At 47.3% G+C, this 13,832-nt stretch overlaps 1 protein-coding gene across 2 annotated transcripts in view; it reads left to right on the top strand.

Annotated features, from left to right (window-relative positions):
- The window catches only part of UPB1 (beta-ureidopropionase 1), a 29,621-nt gene that overhangs the window by 4,761 nt on the left and 11,028 nt on the right, over positions 1–13,832 (top strand). For both annotated transcript variants that reach the window (XM_080821905.1, XM_080821904.1), the window contains exons 2-4: positions 1,828–1,999; positions 3,656–3,743; positions 10,879–10,973. In XM_080821905.1, the coding sequence (XP_080678031.1) occupies positions 1,828–1,999; positions 3,656–3,743; positions 10,879–10,973 (355 nt within the window). The remainder of the gene's footprint in view (positions 1–1,827; positions 2,000–3,655; positions 3,744–10,878; positions 10,974–13,832) is intronic.

The raw sequence follows: 13,832 nt of genomic DNA, 5'->3' as shown, positions 1-13,832 counted from the left end.
GGCCGTACTGGTCTATGTGCACCACATCCCTATGCCAAGCCTTTGGTGGGCACAGCACTTGTTCGTGGAATGGGGCTTGAGGTTCTGTTGGGTTCTCCAAGACTAAATGGGCCAGGACATGGTGACGGACTACTTGGATAACAGGAAGGTGGAGGTGACTAAACACCCTGAGGGTGGCTCGCTCTGTGTGACGTGGAGTGGCCTGGCCTGTGCCACCTCAAGCCTAGGAGGATGAGTATCTGCAGGGAGCTGGGTAGGGGACGGATGGAGGCAGCACCCAGCGTAGTGACAAGGCAGAGAGGCTGCACGTCACAGAATAATGGGGCTATTGGTGGTGGAAAGATGGGGAGAGCCAACAGCTATGGGTATTGGATAAGAAAAGACGGCCAGAGGCTGAGCGACCTCTGTCATCCAGGTGACGGCTACAGGTGGGCTTGCAAGGATGAGACAAGATCTCTTCCATCTGCTCTCTTCCTGGGATCAGACCAAGATGGAGGACAGGCTTGCCAAGATGTCTCTGAAAGGATGGTCCTGCTCCCCTCCCCAAGGGCCTAAGGGGAAATGGACATACAGAGCCCTTCTCCTTTTTCTCCTGTCCTCCATGGTGACTTGTCCTGGGACTGAAGTCTGTGGCAGGGGAGCCCCCTGCTTGAAGGCAGGACTATGTCTGAGGCAGTCAAGGCAAGGGGAGGTACGGTGTGGGCACTGCTGCTATTTCTAACCTGCTGAAGTGAACGGAACCCTGACTATTTCAAAAGCAAGCTGATTGTCAGGGGCGGAACCCAACTTGGAGCTGTCAGGGCCGTCACATGGAAACCGCCTGGCAGGGGGTGGCGACAGGGGGCTTGGGCTGACAGGGCTGTGATTTTGAAAGAAACGTCTTTAAGAAAGTGATTTAAAGTAGGAGAGAAATATTATTATTAGATAATGGCTGTCAGGTTATTTTTTGATGTGTTCCCTGAGTATTTCATAACCATCTTGCCCCTAGATGGTAAGGCCTTCCTGGCCAGAGGCCATGTCCCGTGCACCTGCGGGTTTCGCCTGAGCGCTCGGCATCCAACCAGCATCAGGAGGTGTTTGCCATTTGGCCAGTGGTCACTTAGGCAGAAGGTTTTATAAATAATCCATTTGCCTTTGTCAATAAACCATAAACCAGGATGAGTGCCTGTGTCTTTGGTCTGGATACCTGGGTCCCACCAGGCCCCCACCCCCCAGTATGGGGCATGGGACTGCCCCTAGTAGGAGCAGCCTCAGGACTGGGGTGAGGCTCACCGGAAACCTGTAACCCTTATCAGCGAATGGTCACAGGAACCCACCCCCGCCATGCTATCAGTCCCGGCCCCTCCACCCAGCCATCTCCTAAGCTCAGTTCTCAGCAGCGGCTCTGCTTTATCACAGCCTGTCCCACCCGCCAGCTCAGGGAGCCCTCTGATTCTAGTCCACAAACATTTTTGGAAATCCATTGCCTCTCTTCTGTGCTGACTGCTGAGACTTTAATCTCCACCCTGAGGTCAACAGCTCCGGAACATCAACTTGACTCATCACCCTGCAGCCCCCACCTCCCTGCTCCCCAGTTTTGCCAGGCCTGACTGCGGCGCCTCCCTGGTGAAGTCCACACTCAGTATAGTGTCCCTTCTCCACCAGGCAGAGCCCTCCTCCTCCCGGCCCCTGCTGCAGCTTCCCACGAGTTGGCCCTGGCACTGGGTTGCTCTGTGCCCCTCCTTTCCAGATTGCCCCCAAGAGGTGATGGGGGGGTGGGGCCTGGAGGGGAGGTTTCAATCCAGCAGACCTCATGCAAATCGTTTCCCACCTTTCCTGCCCATTTAGGAAGCTCGATCTGCCCAGTAGGGCTTTGGAAGCCGCCTCTGAAGGGGACTTTGAGCTGCAGGGATATGCCTTTGAGGCCGCGGAGGAGCAGCTGAGGCCGCCTCGGACTGTGCGTGTGGGACTCATTCAGAACAGAACTCCCCTGCCTGCAGATGCCCCCGTGGCAAGACAGGTGCAGCCTCTTTTGACCATAAATACATAAACGGAGCTGTTGGCCCGCTGTGTGTTTTGAACACGTCCACAGTCCCTGGGTGGCCACTCACTACGGATCTGGAGGCACCACGAGTCGTCACCTAGATGCTTCTGCCCTGGCTAACCCTCCTTCCCTGTAGCCCACATCTCTGGCTCCTCTTGGTCAAGCCTCTCACTCCTCACTGCTGTTTCCACCTTCCCCTCCATGTCCCCTCCTGTGGTGCATCTGAAGTTCCGTTCATTCACTGGGAGGGCGCCCTTCGTCTGGCTCATGTTCTCTCTGGAACTTTGCCTCTTAGTCTTTTGCCAGAAGGGTACCTGCCAGCGCATACTGGTCAGGACCCATCTGTCCTTCCGTGATCCTGAGGGTGGGGACTCACCAAACCCAGATGTCTGTCAGCTGATGGTGCCTCGGGGTAGCGGGAATATGAGACGCATTTCCTTATGACCTTATGATTAATATAAATGTGATGGCATTCTGGGATGTCCCTAAAGAAATAGGGTGTCACAGACACAGGTGTCTTGTTGGCTACACTTCTTCCCAGCATTCCTCCAGCGGCTCAGACTTCTAAGACTTTCTCTGCAGAGGTTTCCTGGGGATACAGCATGCCTCTGAACTCCTAGGGATTCTTGAGAAAAGGTCAGTTGGATTTCAGGTCAGGTTCTGTATCATCTTTCACTTTGGTCCTTCTGCTTTTGTTGGATTAAAATATTTCTGGTTCAAGATCCCTTTTTGTCTCTGGATTAATTGACTTGAATATGTTTCCTCAACCATCCCAGACTGTCAGGGGCAGGAACAGTGTTCTCACCCCCCATAGCACCCAGGAGAACACTCCGCACACTGTCAGCACCTAGCAGATCTCCACAGAGCTTCGGTGTGCAATCCTTGACAGGAATAACCCATCCAGGAAAGATTGGGTGGAGTGGGGAAGTATATTCCTGAAGGAGGTCACATCTGGAAAATGGGATCCATTCATTCAATGATAAGAGACACCCAGGAAAATGGAAGTGGCAGGACGAGTCATGAGGGAGGATGGTAGACAGTGGACTATGTCCTGAGGCAAAAGGAGAAGTTAGCCCAGGGGATGACTAAGGTGTGCTCTGGGTGTGGGCACCTCTTGCGGTAAATAGCAGATAAGCTTCTTCTGCAGTCCTCTGAGCAGCCCCTTGGGGCAGATGGTGTTCTCCCCATTCTCCAGGTGGACAAACTGAGGCTCTGAAAGGCAGCATTGAGTGCGTGGGACCCGAGAACCTCTGCACCTCCACCTTTTATTTGTTTGTTTATTTAGAGCATGGAGGGGGAGTGGGCAGAGGGAGAGAAAATCTCAAGCTGACTCCACGGAGTGCAGAGCCTGACACAGGGCTGTATCCCACAAATCTGAAATCACGACCAGAGCCAGAAACAAGAGTCAGATACAAATGACTGAATCACTCAGGCGCCCCAGGCACCTCCACATTTTACTGCAGATTTTGGGATTGATTCGAGTAGGGTATCACAGAACACACACACCCCCTCCTCATCCTCTTGCAGCTGCCTAGGTCGGGGGTAGTTTCACATCCCTGGGGAAGGAGTTCTGAAACTGGTCTCCACCAACAGAAGAGAATAGGTTCTAATCCTTGCTCTTTGAATTGCCAGGTCACTGCCCTTCACAGACGCATCGAAGCCATTGTAGAGGTGGCCGCAGTGTGCGGGGTGAATATCATCTGTTTCCAGGAAGCCTGGAGTAAGTGTCTCCCGGGTGCTTTCTCTGCTGCCTGCAGACGATAGTGTGTAATCTTCGTGTCACCAAGAAGACTGCTCGATTTTTTAAAAATCTCTTCTCTCATCTGTAGAAAGAGTCTTTAGTCAACAGCACTGGAAAGCCAGGAATCCTGGCCTCTGTGCACCCCAGTCTGTTGTCTGGTCCTGCCAGTTCTTCTTCCCAAATTGTCCTGAACTCATTCACTTGTTCCTGCCCACCATCGTACCACTGCCCTGGCCCAAGGCACCATCAGCTCTCACCTTGGCTTCTGTAATTGCTTCCAACTGGTTTCCCTGCGCTGTCTGCTTTGGCCCCTTCTAACACACTCTTCGAGCTTTCTAGAAAAGATCTTTGCAAATCTCAACTCTTGTACTGCTTAGTCTGTTCCTTCCCCCACCTCTGTGGCCTCACCTCTGCTGGGCTCTGCCCTGACCTCCCTGATCCTTCACACCCCTACAGCACCCTCCCCCTCCTCCCAGGCCCCTGAAACAGCTCCTCCCTCTGCCTGCCTGGCCTTCATCCCCCTTGCCCTCCCCTCCCCCCTTGCCTTTTAGACCCTGTCCATCCTTGACACAGAAGCTCAGAGCCCACCTCCCTATCTAAAGTTATGTCCCTGTAATGTACCCCTGGTACCATATACCTTTATTTTATTTTTATCAAAGTTACACATGCTCATGGTTGGGAGTCAAATGGTCTACAAGGTCTGTTACCAAAAACCAGCTGTCCTCCTCCCCACAGGCAACCGCTTCTACTCTCAGCTGGTTCTTTGGGAATCTACCTTTGTGTTGCTGCTTCCTGATTTTTCAGTTTCATACCATCTGTTAACTTCCCGCTATGGAAGAAGACGGCATGAGTCCCTTGCCTCCTCTGCCCAGTCTTTTCACACATACCCTTCCTATCTTCCGTCCATTCTCTGCCAAGCCATTTTGCAAACTTAGATTTCTTTTCCTGAATCACCTTCTGTTTTCCCCAGAATTTGCTTTGTTTTCTGCACACTTACCCCAAATTCTACCCCAAACTTCCAGCTTCTTAAATCCTTTGGAGAGGTTTAGATATGTGAAGCTGTCTGCTGGTTTCATCTCCTTTTTTTTTTAAGTTTTTATTTTAAGTTTTTATTTTAATTCCAGTTAACGTACAGTGTTATGTTCATTTCAGGTGTAGGATACTGTGATTCAGTAGTTCCATACATCACCTGCTGCTCATCATGACAAATGTGCTTCTTAATCCCTATCACCTGTTTCCCCCATACTCTCTACCTGGTTCCATCTCCTTGAAGACTATGTCCCCAGAGCTTTCTGACTACTCTAGTCTGAATTAGTTGCCCCCTCTGCTGGCTGCATGGCTGTCTTCCTGGGATTTCCCTTCATTGTCATGCTGGGGAGTTCCCTTATCTTACTCTTGTGTTTCTCCTGTCCCACATCTTCCTCTTTCTTGCCTTTCTCCCTCTTTTGGGTTGACTAGGTTTCTGAGAAAGAACACATAGGAGGTAACCTTTTCGAGACTTTGCATCTCTGAAAATAGGTTCCTCCTACCTCTAGCTTGATAGTTTGGTTGGGTATCGAATTCTAGGTTAGAAATAATTTTCCTTTGGAAGTTTGAGCACATTACTCCATTGTCTTCTGGCTTTGGGTGTCGATAACTAGTCTAAAGACATTTTGACTGATGACCCATTGCCTATGATCTGTTTATTTTTCTATAGAAGGTTGTAGGATTTTCTCCAATGTTTTGAAATTTCATAATGATATGCCATGGTGTGTATCTATTTTTTTTTCATTAAGTCAGTAAATATTTATTAAGCATCTGCTACATGCTGGGTACCATCATAGGTATTTGACATACAGCAGCAAGCCAAAAAACACACACCTCTGCCCTTAGGGTGCTTCTTGTGGGGAAATGGGGAGACAGTACATAATATGTGTATATCTATTTTCATCCATTATTCTAGGAACTCAGTGGCTTCCTCCAGGCTAGAAATCTGGGTCCTTCAGATCTACTGTTCATTAGTGATTTTCTCCCCTCTTTTTTCTTCCATCTCTTCCTGATAACTCCTTCTATTAGGATGTTAGAACCCTGGACTAGATCCCTAATTTTCTGAAGTATTTCCTCCTATTTTTCATCTTTGTCTTTTTGCTCAGTTTTCTGGTAGATTTTACCTTAATTTGCCATTCAGCCTTTTATTCAGTCTTTTGTTTCTGCTGTCATATTTTGAATTTACAGGAGTTCTTTTGGTCTGAAAGTTCCTGTTTTATGACATCCTGTGCTTATTGTATAATCTCAATACTTTTTCTTGTCTCTGAGGATGTTAGATAGCATTTTTTTTTCCTCCGTGCATGCTTCCTACTTACTCCAAGTTGGTCTCCCCACCCCCAGCTGCTTATATTTTAAGAATTGGGGGTTAAAAAGCTGATTGCAAGCTCTGAGTTTGTGGGAAGAGCTCCTTCCCCTTGAGCTTCATGAGAGGATGACTTGGTTTAGCTGTTTGTTAGCTAACCCTTCATAGTAGTGTCTTTGGGTCATCCTTTTCAGGCTGGTCAGAGTCTGTAGAGAAGATTCTTCTTACCTCCTACCAAGAAGAGAAGGAGGATAGGGGTCCAGTGTGCCAATGTTTCCTGAATCCCTCTAGTTTTGACACTCTACTCGTCTTTATCTGTCCTGGCTTCCCCAAGGCCAGAGGCCTTCTGTTTAAGCACTTCTAGAGAATGAGCCCCTAGCCTTCTCCTAGGGGTGGGAGGGACTCAGCCTCAGCAGTGGAGGAGGGATCTGGGCTTCTGACTGCTCTTTTCTTCTTTTATAAGATTTTATTTATTTATTTGACAGGGAGAGAGAGTTCACAGCAGGGAGAATAGAAAGTAAGGGGAGAAGCAGACTCCCTGCTGAGCAAGGAGCCCGATGAGGGACTTGATCCCAGGACCCTAGGATCATGACCTGAGCCGAAGGCAGATGCTTAACCAACTAAGCCACCCAGGCATCCCTTGACTGCTTCTTAAGCAGACTTTTGACCAATTTTTGTTCGCCCCCCTCCCTGCTTCCCCACCTTCAGAGCCTCCTGGTACCTCTGACTCCAAAACTTTGCAAGGGTATATGGTGGAGAGGGGGGTGTTCCCTGGCTTCCTCTATTGCTGGGAGCCTGAATTTTCTGGGTCTATCACAATATCTACCCTCATCCCTCGGCTCTCTAACCTCCTGTGTTTTGTTGCTCTCACCCTTTTCTCAGTGCTTCATCCTCATGGGTTTGTACCTTTGCATAAAAATCCCTTTACTGTCCTTTGGTGCGGTCGCAGAAAAGAGCAAAGGTATGCATCCAAAAAATCTGTACCCAGAAGTTCAGCTCGTTTTGTATGTTCCTGGTTACTTATACCTTCACTCATTTGGGTGACACTTTTGATTTGTCTGCCTCTTCCATTAGACCATAAAACTCTGTGAGGCCATTGTCTGCGTGGTGTTAGTTTATTTTTCCCATTCTAATTATCACCCCTGTTTTTAACGTGAAAAATATTTAATTGTGGTAAAATACATAAAATATTCGTCACTTTAACCATTGGCAAGGGTGACATTAAATGCATTCACAGAGTGTTACCATCACCACTATCTATACCCAAAACTTTTTCAACACCTCCAACAAAAATTCTGTACTCATTTAATAATACCCCTCCATCCTGCACCTCTGATAACCTCTGTTCTAGGATCTGTCTCTATGATTTTGATTACTCTAGGGACCTCATGTAAGTGGAATCATATAGTATTTGTCCTTTTGTGACTGGCTTATTTCACTTTAGAATGATGTTTTCAAGGTCCATCCATGTTGTGGCACATGTCAGAATGCCCTTCCTGGGGCACCTGAGTGGCTCAGTCATTAAGTGGCTGCCTTCAGCTCAAGTCATGATCCCAGGGTCCTGGGATTGAGCCCCGCATGGGCTCCCTGCTTGGTGGGGAAGCCTGCTTCTCCCTCTCCCGCTCCCCCTGCTTCTGTTCTCTCTCTCATTGCATCTCTCTCTGTCAAATAAATAAATTAAATCTTTTTTAAAAAATATGCCCTTCTTGGGGTGCGGGGGTGGCTTAGTGGGTTAAAGCCTCTGCCTTCGGCTCAGGTCATGATCTCAAGGTCCTGTGATCGAGCCCTGCACAGGCTGTCTGCTCAGTGGGGAGCCTGCTTCCCCGTCTCTCTCTGCCTGCCCCTCTGCCTACTTGTGATCTCTGTCAAATAAAAAATTAAAAAAAAAAAAAAACACGCCCTTCTTTTTTATGGCTGCATAATATTCCACTGTATGGCTAGACTACAGTTTGTTTATCCATTCCCCCATCCCTGTTTTATCTTTTTTTCTAAAAAAAAAAAAAAAAGAAAAGAAAAGAAAAAAAAGATTTATTTGTTTGTTTTAGAGAGAGAGAGAACACACAAGGGGTGGAAGGGGTGGAGGGAGATGGAGAATCTCAAGCCAGCTCCCCACTGAGCAAGAAGCCCAATATAGGGTGTGATCCCACAACCCTGAGATAGTGACCTGAGCCAAAAATCAAAAGTCAGACGCTTGACTGACTGAGGCACCCAGGCTCAGTTTTATCTTTAATTGTTTTATCTTTAATGAATAGTTGCTGCTACTGACAGACAAAATGTTTACTGGATGTTTTAACCAACTTCTTCACTTTCTTGGATCTGGACTCATCTGGACAAACTCCTACTCATCCATCAAGGCCTAGCACAGACACCCCCTTCTTTGGGGGACCCTGGGAACTACCCAGCATAGAACTGAGCACTGTGTGAAATTGTGCAGCCACACGAGGTTATAATTCAGTTCCCCCCATCTAGGTTGGCAGCTCCTGAGGGCAGGGCCAGGTCTAAATTTAGAGCCTGACTCACAGAGTGTTGGTTCAATAAATAAGGAGTCCTCTTCCCCTCTAATCTGAAAGCTGTAGTTGGACTTTGTAGCTAGTCTCCCCCCCAACCTCCATTCCACATTCCTCTTTGGAAAGTTTGTTTACAGAGGTTGTGTAAACAGGAAAAGAAGCCATTAAAATGGAAATGGAGAAATTTGGAGAGCTTAGCAACCTGCAAGGAAGTCAGAAAGGGAGGTTTTATTCTCTTGGGGTATTTGAGTCTCTCCTAATGTGCTCAAAGCAGAGAATAAATGGTCATTAAGGATCTTTTTTGTCAGTAACAGCTTTTTTGTTGGCTTCCTTAAAATAGTTTATCCCTCTTTGCTGAAGGCAAGCCTGGGGAGTCTTGAGCCTGAGCCAAGACTCCTGGGGCTGTTGCTGGCAGAGCCCAGGGGGCCACGATGATGATGGTAGCCTCTTCAGGCTGGCACCATCCTAGGACCAGCCATCTTGCGACTGAAAGGAATTGGAAGACTGATGCTTCTTTCTCTTCCTTCTCTGTAAAATGAGTGTCTCCCCTACTTCACAAGGATATGGGGACCAGCTGCCTATACTGGGCCCATGGCCCACTTTTGGGAAAGGTTGACTATAATTAATCACCCCAAACAGGCCAACCACCCCGTGCCACGACCACTGAAGGCACTTGCCCTTCACATCATACTGCTTCCTGAATATCCTCCCTGCAGGTTAGTCCCTTCAGAGCAATGTGAACTATAGCGAGCATCTGGAAACTTCCATTAGGCTAATCTCCCTGGAAAAAAAACAAAACAAAATGGATTTGGGTTATTGGAAGGAGGAAGGTATATACGGAATCAGTCTAAACAAAGAATTCAGTGCTCCAAATCAAGAAGAAAAAGACAAGCAGCCCATTAGGAAATGGGCAAAGGTGATTATGCACAAGACTGCCTGGAGGATGACCCCAGAAAGGCCAGTGACCATGTGGCAAGGTGCTCCCCTACAGGTAATAAGGGAAGTGCCTACTTAATCATGGTGCTCTCCCAGTTTACACCATCAGACTGGCGGACGCTAAAGAGTGTGGCTGAGGCTGGGGAACGATAGAACTCAGGTGGCCAGAAATTCCTGTACCCACCCCATGGCAGCCGCCACCCTCTCCTACAAAGGCGAGCATCATTTTGAACCCAGTATGTGTAGCATTCTGTGAACTGTTACTACATACGTCGGTACCTGCTGCTTAAAAAATAAAAAGCACACAAAAATCAGTTTATGAATTTAATGAAATTTCTTATTTAGCCCCCTGATGGCATCTAGTCACACATTTATCCTTGGGGAACATTTAGTCCATCATCCACGGTTCCCAGATTTCTTATGGGAGCTCATTAAGTGAGTGGCTTTTCTTGTTCCTGAAGAAGCCTCTCTATGCCCATGAGGAGGAACATTCTATGGTGATGTGCCCAGGGTCACCTGTGCCATCCTCAGTGGCCCTCAGACTTTCCCCAGGGAGTCTTGGCTGTGGTTCTACCAACCCACTGACTGGCCAGCAGTTTGGGATCTAGAGTAAAATATACCTAAGATCAACTCTACCATTTTAGTCATTTTTGTTCATTTCAGTGGCACTGGCCATATTGACACTGTTGTGCAACCCTCATGTCGTCCATCTCCAGAATTTTTTCCTCTTCCCATGCTGAAACTCTGTCCTCCCCCACCCAGCCCCTGGCAACCAACATTCTAATTCTGTCTCTATGAATCTGGCTATCCTAAGTACCCCCTATCAGTGGAATCCTATAGCATTTGTCCTTTTATGACTTATGTTTCATTTAGCGTAATGTCTTTGAGCCTCACCCATATTATAGCATGTGTCAGAAGTTCCTGCTTTTTCAGGCTGAATAACATTCCATTGTATGGATACAAACCACATTTGGTTTATCCATTCATCCACCAATGGATACTTGGGTTACTTCCATCTTTCAGCTCTTGTGAATAGTGCTGCTATGAAATGATTATGCACATATCTGTTCAAGTCCCTGAGTTGGTTTGTTATTTTTTTTCTCTCAATTCAATTGTTTTTAAGCCTGGAGTAAAGAAATTTGGCCCAGCCCTTTGTTTTGCTATGAAGCCTAGAAGGTTAGGGTCTGCCTGGCACCCACATTGAGGGACACAGATCTTGGAAACCAGGCTGAGACCCTCAGGAGCCTTGTTATCTTGTGGAGACCCTCAGCTGCTGGGCCGAGGAGCGCCCCCACAGAGGCCATGAGCACTGAATGTGATTCTGACTTTCTCCTCTTCACAGCTATGCCCTTTGCCTTCTGCACGAGAGAGAGGCTTCCTTGGACAGAATTTGCAGAGTCAGCAGAGGATGGACCCACCACGAGATTCTGTCAGAAGGTAGTTAACTGCTCTGTTCTGACAGCAGCTGCCAAACACGTCAGGTCACAGAGCACGACCACAGCTGCTGGGTGTGGCCCTTCACGGAAAATGCACCCCTTTGGTGGTTGTTTTGCCGGATGAGATTAGATAAGACTGTTTGCTGCCCTTTTTTTAGTGTCCTTTCGCTTAAAATCGGGGGATTTCAGAGCCAAGAGGGCCCTTCCTGGCATTTTCAGGTGAGGGAGCTGCAGCCCAGGGAGGGGTGATCTCCCGTGGTAGGTTCTGCATTCGGCAAGCTGCAGAGGTGGCCCTCAGGGACCAGGGATGAGGTCGATTCCTTGTCCAGACCTCTGCTGCTTCCCATGCTGTTTGCCTGCATTACGTAAGCTTCTCTGTGTGGCCTGTCTCATCAGTAGAGAGATCAGTCTTCATTTTTCTTTGTGAAAACCTTATGATGTTGTATGACCCTACTGAGATGAAATGTCCAGAGTAGGCAAATGAATAGAGGCAGAAAGACATGGTTGCTAGGGGCTGGGCAGGGAGAGGGACAGGGAGTGACTGCTAATGGGTATGGGGTTTCCTTTTGGGGGTGATGAAAATGTTCTAAAATTAGATTGTGGTGGTGGTTGCACAACTCCGTGGATGTCCTGAAAGCCACCCAACAGCACACTTATTTTTTTTTCCCTCCTCACGCATCAGCAGTGACCTGAACAGCACACTTTAAAAGGATGAATTTTGGGGCGCCTGGGTGGCTCAGTGGGTTAAAGCCTCTGCCTTGGGCTCGGGTCATGATCCCGGGGTCCTGGGATTGAGCCCCACATCAGGCTGTCTGCTCGGTGGGGAGCCTGCTTCCCCCTCTCTCTCTACCTGCCTCTCTGCCTATTTGTGATCTCTGTCTGTCAAATAAATAAACAAAATCTTAAAAAAATAAAAATACAAGTAAAAGGATGAATTTTATACCATGTGAATTATATCCTTACGAAGAAGTTCTTACACACACAAACCCAGTCCATAACAATAAAGAGGTTATGATCAATAACTTCTCCTTGTTCTTTTTTTTCTTTTCTTTTTTTAAGATTTTATTTATTTATTTGACAGACAGAGATTACAAGTAGTCAGAGAGGCAGGCAGAGAGAGAGAGAGAGGGAAGCAGGCTCCCCGCTGAGCAGAAAACCTGAGCGGGGCTCGATCCCAGGACCCTGAGATCATGACCTGAGCCGAAGGCAGAGGCTTAACCCACTGAGCCACCCAGGTGCCCCCTATGATTTATCCTTATTCTTAACAAAGCATTTTTTTTTTACTTCTCCACATCCCATTTCAGATTTTTTTTTAAAGATTTTATTTATTTATTTGTCAGAGAGAGAGAGAGAGTGAGCACTGGCAGACAGAGGCAGAGGGAAAAGCAGGCTCCCTGCCAAGCAAGGAGCCCAATGTGGGACTAGATCCCAGGACGCTGGGATCATGACCTGAGCCGAAGGCAGCTGCCCAACCAACTGAGCCACCCAGGCGTCCCCCATTTCAGATTTTATATGTATTTTTAGGGGATTTTTTGGAGCAGAACTGTAATCATAGGGATTCTATCAAAACTGAGTCATGATTCCAAACATCAGTGTTTTCACGCTATCAGAAAAAATCTGTCATCTACCAGATTGTGGATTCTGTGCTGTGGATAAAAGAGAGGGGACTGGTTTAAGTGGTGACTGTAAACGACACACAGGAACCAGGGCTAGAGGAAGAGGAAAGGGGGAGTAGGGATGAGAACTGGTGCAGAAAGACACCTGTCTGCATCAACAGGGGACCAGGACCCATGGATGCCCTTACATGGCTTGGAGCATCACCTTCTACCTTGTGCCTTTCTCCATCATTAAGGCCAGAGATGGTGACAGGCTAGTTAGAGGTGAGGACAGAGGACCATCTGGGGCTGCTCAGCCTGATTGTCACCAGGTCCTTAATGTTCTTATTTGAGAGAAAAGAAATTCACCATCAAAGACTGTGGTTTGGCTTGGTTGTTATAATGAAAAGTATGATAAATATTATTAGTTTTTTAAATAGTGGTAAACAGCACATACAATTTACCATCTCAGCCATTTATAAGTGTATTGTTCAGGGTGTTAAGTACATTCACATTGTTAGAAAACAGATCTCCAGAACTTTTTCATCTTGTAACTCTGAAACTCTGTACCCATTAAACAATCCTCTGTTCACCCCCAGCTACTGGCAACCATATCCTACTTCCTGTCTCTATGAATTTGACTACTTTAGATTCTTCATATAAATGACTCATTCAGTATTTATCTTTTTGTGTCTAGCTTATTTCGTGTAACATAAGGCCTTCAAGGCTTATCCATGTCATGTTAATCACATGTCATCCATGTGATGACAGGCTTTCCTTCCTTTTTAAAGCTGAATAATATTCCATTGTATGGATATACCACATTTTAAAAAGATTTTCCTTTTATTTATTTTTTTTAAAGATTTTTATTTATTCATTTGACACACATGGAGAGAGAGAGAGGGAGGGAGAGCACAAGCAGGGGGAGCAGCAGGGGGGAAGGGGGAAGCAGGCTACTCATGGAGCAGGGAGCCCAATGTGGGGCTCAATCCCCTGGGACCACAGCTTGAGCCAAAGGCAGACACTTAACCCACTGAGCCACCCAGGTACCCCTCCTTCTATTTTTTTCAAAGATTTTAAGTAATTTCTGCACCCAACATGTGCAGAGACCCCAAGATCAAGAGTCACCTGCTCTACAAGCTGAGCCATCCAGACACCCCAGATATACCACATTTTATTTATCCATTTATCCATCTGCAGATTTGTGGGTTGCTTCTACTCTTTGGCTCTTATGGAGAGGACTGTGATCATTGGTGTGCAGATTC

The sequence above is a fragment of the Martes martes genome (assembly GCF_963455335.1).
Source record: "Martes martes genome assembly, chromosome: 13".
Classification (NCBI taxonomy): Eukaryota; Metazoa; Chordata; class Mammalia; order Carnivora; family Mustelidae; genus Martes; species Martes martes.
Note: the sequence above shows the minus strand (reverse complement) of the source record. Positions and strands in the feature narration are given on the sequence as shown.